General features: G+C 45.4%; 1 protein-coding gene across 1 annotated transcript in view; it reads left to right on the top strand.

The window, feature by feature from the left end:
- The window catches only part of LOC114572631 (spectrin beta chain, non-erythrocytic 1), a 216,605-nt gene that overhangs the window by 132,558 nt on the left and 76,547 nt on the right, over positions 1–7,500 (top strand). Inside the window, exon 14 of the mRNA XM_028604335.1 lies at positions 289–384. Coding sequence (XP_028460136.1) covers positions 289–384 — 96 coding nt within the window. The remainder of the gene's footprint in view (positions 1–288; positions 385–7,500) is intronic.

Raw genomic sequence — 7,500 nt, 5'->3', positions numbered from 1 at the left:
TCAAAACGTGTGTAATGACCGGGAATGGTGTGCTATGACTTTTCTAAGAGATTTGCCACACGGTTTTCACGAAATTGGCAAAAAACCCGAAAATTTCCCATAGACTTTAATGGGAAATATTCGTGAAATCGCTTAACATAAAACAACAAAACAACCCCCCTAAGGGGCCATACTGTATCGCCATACTTTAATGTCCCTGTCTTCTTTCCTCTCTCCTCTCCTTGCCTCTTTTGCTTTCTCCCCTGCTTGTCTCCCTCCTCCTCTCCTCTCCTTGTTTCCTTTCCTCAGGATAACTTTGGATTTGACCTGCAGGCCGTAGAAGCGGCTACAAAGAAACACGAAGCCATAGAAACGGACATCGCCGCCTACGAGGAGCGAGTTCAGGTCAGAATGAGACAGAGATACGATGATGAAACTATCGATTAGATCGGTGCAAACATTGATCACAATCGAAGCCTTTATCAGATCAGATACAGTCTGATTTAAAGAGTCTCATCCAGACTTTGCTGGTCGTAGTTTTATTTAACTGACAGATGAAACATGGTCACTGGTAGGGGATAGCTTGTGTGTGTGTGTGTGTGTGTGTGTGTGTGTGTGTGTGTGTTTGTTTGTGTGTTTTTTTGCATGTATGTGTATTTATGTTAATGTATGTATGTGAATGTACTGTATACATACATAAATAAGTGAAGAATTAAATAGTTTAGTATTTAATTAAAGTAGAAACATAGAATAAGACAAGTTTGCTGAGGATTGAGTTTATATATTTTTAGTTTTCTTGCCTGCACCAATGAGTACGATGTAAACAAACTCAACTTTATGAAGAATGTCACATTTCACAATGTCATATTTCAAAGCGTAGGAAACTCAAAACAAGGCGACATCTGTCCTTTTTGTCTTCCATTCATCCCTCCTCTCTTTCACTCCCTCTCCTTCTGTCTCCCTCCCTCTCCTTCTCTTTCTCTCTCTTTCTCTCTCTACCTCCCTCCTCTCTCTGTCTTTCCCTCTCTCTCTTTCTCTCTCTGTCCCTCTCTCTCCTTCTCTCTCTCTTTCTCTCTCTCTCTTCCTCCGTCCTCCCTCTTCCTCTCCTCTCTCTCTCTCTCTCTCTCTCTCCCTCTCTCTCTCTCTCTCTCTCTCTGGCGCAGGCGGTGGTTTCCGTGGCCAAAGAGATGGAGACTGAGAATTACCACGACATCAAACGCATCACGGCGAGGAAGGACAACGTGATCCGTCTGTGGGAGTACCTGCTGGAGCTGCTGAAGGCCCGGAGGCTGCGTCTGGAGCTGAACCTGGGCCTGCAGAGGGTCTTCCAGGAGATGCTCTACATCATGGACTGGATGGGACGAGATGAAGGTACCGTTTCAGAAGCTCGGTCTCCGTTCACTGCCTGCCGAAACAATTTGTTGTCCTGTGCGAGATTTCAGCTGTTTCTGTTGCTTTTTTCACCAGTTTTGTCGACTTTTTGCCGTTTATTTTTGTTGCTATTTTCTGCCATTTTTCGCAACATTTTTTAAAATTGTTTTACTGCTTTTTTGCCGTTTTTCTGTGGGTTTTTTTAATACTATTTTCACACTTTTGTAATTTTTTTTCAAATGTTTATTGTGTGCTATTTACAGTGTTTCGCTGCTTTTTTGTCGCTTTTTTGTCAGTGGTTAGACGACATCCTGACCTTTGACCTCTCGGTCAGTGGTTAGAGGACGTCCTGACCTTTGACCTCTCTGTCAGTGGTTAGAGGACGTCCTGACCTTTGACCTCTCTGTCAGTGGTTAGAGGACATCCTGACCTTTGAACTCTCTGTCAGTGGTTAGAGGACATCCTGACCTTTGACCTCTCTGTCAGTGGTTAGAGGACATCCTGACCTTTGACCTCTCTGTCAGTGGTTAGAGGACATCCTGACCTTTGAACTCTCTGTCAGTGGTTAGAGGACATCCTGACCTTTGACCTCTCTGTCAGTGGTTAGAGGACATCCTAACCTTTGACCTCTCTGTCAGTGGTTAGAGGATGTCCTGACCTTTGACCTCTCTGTCAGTGGTTAGAGGACATCCTGACCTTTGACCTCTCTGTCAGTGGTTAGAGGACGTCCTGACCTTTGACCTCTCTGTCAGTGGTTAGAGGATGTCCTGACCTTTGACCTCTCTGTCAGTGGTTAGAGGACGTCCTGACCTTTGACCTCTCTGTTAGTGGTTAGAAGACGTCCTGACCTTTGACCTCTCTGTCAGTGGTTAGAGGACGTCCTGACCTTTGACCTCTCTGTCAGTGGTTAGAGGATGTCCTGACCTTTGACCTCTCTGTCAGTGGTTAGAAGACATCCTGACCTTTGACCTCTCTGTCAGTGGTTAGAGGACATCCTGACCTTTGACCTCTCTGTCAGTGGTTAGAGGATGTCCTGACCTTTGACCTCTCTGTCAGTGGTTAGAGGACATCCTGACCTTTGACCTCTCTGTCAGTGGTTAGAGGACGTCCTGACCTTTGACCTCTCTGTCAGTGGTTAGAGGACGTCCTGACCTTTGACCTCTCTGTTAGTGGTTAGAGGACATCCTGACCTTTGACCTCTCTGTCAGTGGTTAGAGGACATCCTGACCTTTGACCTCTCTGTCAGTGGTTAGAGGATGTCCTGACCTTTGACCTCTCTGTCAGTGGTTAGAGGACATCCTGACCTTTGACCTCTCTGTCAGTGGTTAGAGGATGTCCTGACCTTTGACCTCTCTGTCAGTGGTTAGAGGACGTCCTGACCTTTGACCTCTCTGTTAGTGGTTAGAAGACGTCCTGACCTTTGACCTCTCTGTCAGTGGTTAGAGGACGTCCTGACCTTTGACCTCTCTGTCAGTGGTTAGAGGACGTCCTGACCTTTGACCTCTCTGTTAGTGGTTAGAAGATGTCCTGACCTTTGACCTCTCTGTCAGTGGTTAGAAGACATCCTGACCTTTGACCTCTCTGTCAGTGGTTAGAGGACCTCCTGACCTTTGACCTGTCTGTCAGTGGTTAGAGGACATCCTGACCTTTGACCTGTCTGTCAGTGGTTAGAGGATGTCCTGACCTTTGACCTGTCTGTCCCTGTAGATGCTGCTGCTGTCCCAGGACTACGGGAAACACCTGCTGGGCGTGGAGGACCTGCTGCAGAAACACGCGCTGGTCGAGGCCGACATCAGCATCCAGGCCGACCGCGTACGCAACGTCAACCGCAACGCACAGAAGTTCGCCGACGATATGGAGGGTGAGACAGACAGACAGACAGACAGACACACAGACAGACAGAGAGACAGACACACAGACAGAGAGACAGACACTCAGACAGACAGACACACAGACAGACAATCAGACAGAGTGACACACACACAGACAGAAGGAGAGACAGACAGACAGACAGACAGACACACACACAGACCGAGAGACAGACAGACAGACAGACAGAGTGACACACAGACAGAGTGACAGACAGACACACAGACAGACAGACAGACAGACAGACAGAGTGACAGACACACAGACACACAGACAGACAGACAGACAGACAGAGTGACAGACACACAGACAGACAATCAGACAGAGTGACAGACAGACACTCAGACAGAGAGACACACAGACAGACACACAGACAGACACACACACACACAAAAATCAAATTTCTCTCTCTCTCAATTGTCTGTCATGACAATTCCTCCTCTTCCTCCCCCCCTTCTTCCTCTTCCTCAGGTTATAAGCCGTGTGATCCTCAGATCATCCGCGATCGGGTCGCCCACATGGACTTCTGCTACCAGGAGCTGAGTCAGCTGGCGGCGCGGCGCCCGCCTTCGCCTCGAGGAGTCCGTCGCCTCTGGAAGTTCTTCTGGGAAATGGCGAAGAGGTTCAGTATCATTAATCCCGTTATTATAGTTATTAATACTTTAAATTCATCCATTCAGCATTTAGTTATACACGAGAGATCGACATCGGGTCACATAGACAAAGAAAGCAACACGGAAACGGAAGCCGCGCCATCAGAAGAACATAGGAAGACATCAGATAAACATATCAGGACAACCGGGATGTCAAACTCGAGGCCCGAGGGCCAAATCAGGCCCTCGCAGATTTTGATCCGACCCGCATATCAATTTAGGTTCACAATAAATGTCGGCCCACCTAGTTTTTATCACTTTTTGCCGATGCTTTTAGATAGATAGATAGATAGATAGATAGATAATACTTTATTTATCCCACAATGGGGAAATTCCCTTATTACAGCAGCAGTTTTTCCACAATAACAACAAACCGACAAACAACCAAACAAACAACAGGCAAACAACAGACAATGTGCAAAAAAAAAAATCCTGTAATGTAAGTAAGTAATTGACGTGAAATTAGATTGAAAAATGTTGCCGCTTTTTTCCCCTGCGTTTCTTTAAGTTGTTTTTGATGCTTTTTTTCATCTGTTTTTCTATGATGGCTTAGGCCGGTTACACGCTGGCTGCGTGGCGTGGGCTTTGTCAGCTGCGTGGCGTGTCCGTTTATATTTGGGTTCCCGTAGTAACAGGTTAGAGTGTGCACACTGCCTGCATGACACGCACGTCTCAGGCGCGACTCCAGCATGCTAGAACCGACGCCGATTTTTCACGCGACACGCAAGCGTGTTGGAAGCGTTTCCAGGCAACATACATATTAATTAATGACATTTTGATGTTTGAAAGTCTCGAGGTTTTGATATAAATGCAGATATATAAATGTAATTAAAAAAAAAAAAAAAAAAAAAGGTCTCGATACTGCCTAAACGCTGGTATCGTTATCGGGAAGTACTGAGTTTATGCACCGATCTGATACCACGTAATAAAGTCCTAAAGAAAATCTGCGTTAAAGTACTTTATATTTTCTTTTCCGTTATAACCGACTGTCTGACTGGATAATAAAAGAAAGTTCTGTGGCATTCATTGTTTGAGTTTGTTCATGTTTCACAAAGAGTTTAACCTGAGCCAGACAGACAACAAAGATAGAAATAATATCACATCCATACAGGGATAGTAGTATACAGCTGTTATACATCATATCACATCCATACAGGGATAGTAGCTGTATACATCCATGTTAGCTGTTATACATCATATCACATCCATACAGGGATAGTAGTATACAGCTGTTAAAACAAATATATGAAAAAAATATATGACACACTGGTATCAGATCGGTACTCGGTAAATCCACGCATCTGACACGCAACAGAAACGCCATGCTCACGCCACGCAGCCAGTGTGTAACCGCCTGAGGAACTTTTTTTTTTTGCTGACTTTTTAGGGCTTTATGTCGACCAAACTGTAAGGAGAAGACTTTATAAGACATGCAATAATACAGTCAAAGATATTTGTCTTTTTCAAAATGAAAGCATGTCAATACACTCTACATGTGTGGCCCTTGGTGTGATTCTTACTTTCCAACGTGGCCCTCTGGGAAACTGAGTTTGACACTACTGATGTAAAGCCATCACAAGTAGAAGTTTGGAGTAGGGCTGTCCTCGACTAAAGATATTCTTAGTCGACTAACACTTACAGGATTTTGCCGACTAATCGATTAGTTGATTTAATTGACAGAGCTGTGAGCTTTGAGAGGTGGTTAAGACTAGAAAAGCACAATATAAATGTAGTTAATTAACCATCTGTAAAACTGAGTTTCTCCACAATTAATCCTGCAAAAGCACCACTTTAAATCTCGTGTTTACCAGAAATGTGCTCAGAAGTTTCTTGGAAATGAGTAATTAAGCATGAATAAACATAAAAAATGAATAATCGACTAAAGAAATCTTAGTCGACTAAGACCAAAACTACTGATTAGTCGACTAATCGAGTAAGAGGTGGCAGCTCTAGTTTGGAGGTTTGAAATCACATTACTAAAATGTCCAAAATGCACAGGTTGTTCTTCCCATCAACCATTTTGGGCATTTTAAGGTCTTTATTTGACAGGACAGCTGAAGACATTAAAGGGGGGAGAGAGAGAAAGGGGAGGGGGGAATGACACCTAGCAATGGGCCGCAGGTCAGAGTCGAACCTGCGGCCGCTGCATCGAGGAGTAAACCTCTATATATGGGCGCGCGCTCAACCAACTGAGCCATCCGGGCTCAGTTGCTTTTGTCAAATAAAGCTTTTGTCATTTTTTTTGTTAAAGTTTTTTTTTTTTATTCATGGTCTATAAATTGTTTGTATATGAAATTATACCTAATTTTTTAGTTAAAAAAAAGCTGAATTTATGAATTATTTTGACTCAGTTTAAGATCAGAGGATGTTGATGGATAATCAGACTGGTTTATTGTCAAAGTTTAGTCAGGAGACTCTTTAAACCATTTAAACAGTTTTTTTTTTTTTTTAATGCTATCAATTTGAGCAGAACACCCCAAATTCACTGAAAGTAATCTTTCATTTTACCTGTGAAGAACATCCATGCATCCATCTTAATTCCATCCATCCATCTTCGTCCGCTTATCCGTGTCGGGTCGCGGGGGAGCAGCTCCAGCAGGGGACCCCAAACTTCCCTTTCCCGAGCAACATTAACCAGCTCCGACTGGGGATCGGCGTTCCCAGGCCAGGTTGGAGATATAATCCCTCCACCTAGTCCTGGGTCTTCCCGAGGCCTCCTCCCAGCTGGACGTGCCTGGAACACCTCCCAGGGGAGGCGCCCAGGGGCATCCTTACCAGATGCCCGAACCACCTGAACTGGCTCCTTCGACGCAGCGAGCAGCGGCTCTACTCCGAGCTCCTCACGGATGACTGAGCTTCTCACCCTATCTCTAAGGGAGACGCCAGCCACCCTCCTGAGGAAACCCATTTCGGCCGCTTGTACCCTGGATCTCGTTCTTTCGGTCATGACCCAGCCTTCATGACCATAGGTGAGGGTAGGAACGAAAACTGACCGGTAGATCGAGAGCTTTGCCTTCTGGCTCAGCTCTCTTTTTCGTCACAACGGTGCGATAGATTGAATGCAATACCGCACCCGCTGCGCCGATTCTCCGACCAATCTCCCGCTCCATTGTCCCTCACTCGCGAACACAACCCCAAGGTACTTGAACTCCTTCACTTGGGGTAAGGACTCATTCCCTACCTGGAGAAGGCATTCCATCGGTTTCCTGCTGAGAACCATGGCCTCAGATTTAGAGGTGCTGATCCTCATCCCAACCGCTTCACACTCGGTTGCGAACCGATCCAGTGAGTGCTGAAGGTCGAGGCCGATGATGCCATCAGGACCACATCATCTGCAAAGAGCAGCGATGAGATCCCCAGCCCACCAAACTGCAAACCCTCCCCATCCCGACTACGCCTCGATATCCTGTCCATAAATTTTAGGGCCTAAATTAAGATGGATGCATGGATGTTCTTCAAGGGTGTCAAACTCATCTTCCCAGAGGGCCACACTGGAAAAGGAGAATCGCATCAAGGGCCAGACATGGAGAGTTGTATTTTCATGCTTTTATTTTGAAAAAAGTCAAATACCTTTGACTGTATTATTCCACGCCTCATATAGTCTTCTCGCTCAAACTTTGGTCCACAT

The sequence above is a fragment of the Perca flavescens genome, chromosome 17 (genome assembly GCF_004354835.1).
Source record: "Perca flavescens isolate YP-PL-M2 chromosome 17, PFLA_1.0, whole genome shotgun sequence".
Classification (NCBI taxonomy): domain Eukaryota; kingdom Metazoa; phylum Chordata; class Actinopteri; order Perciformes; family Percidae; genus Perca; species Perca flavescens.
Note: the sequence above shows the minus strand (reverse complement) of the source record. Positions and strands in the feature narration are given on the sequence as shown.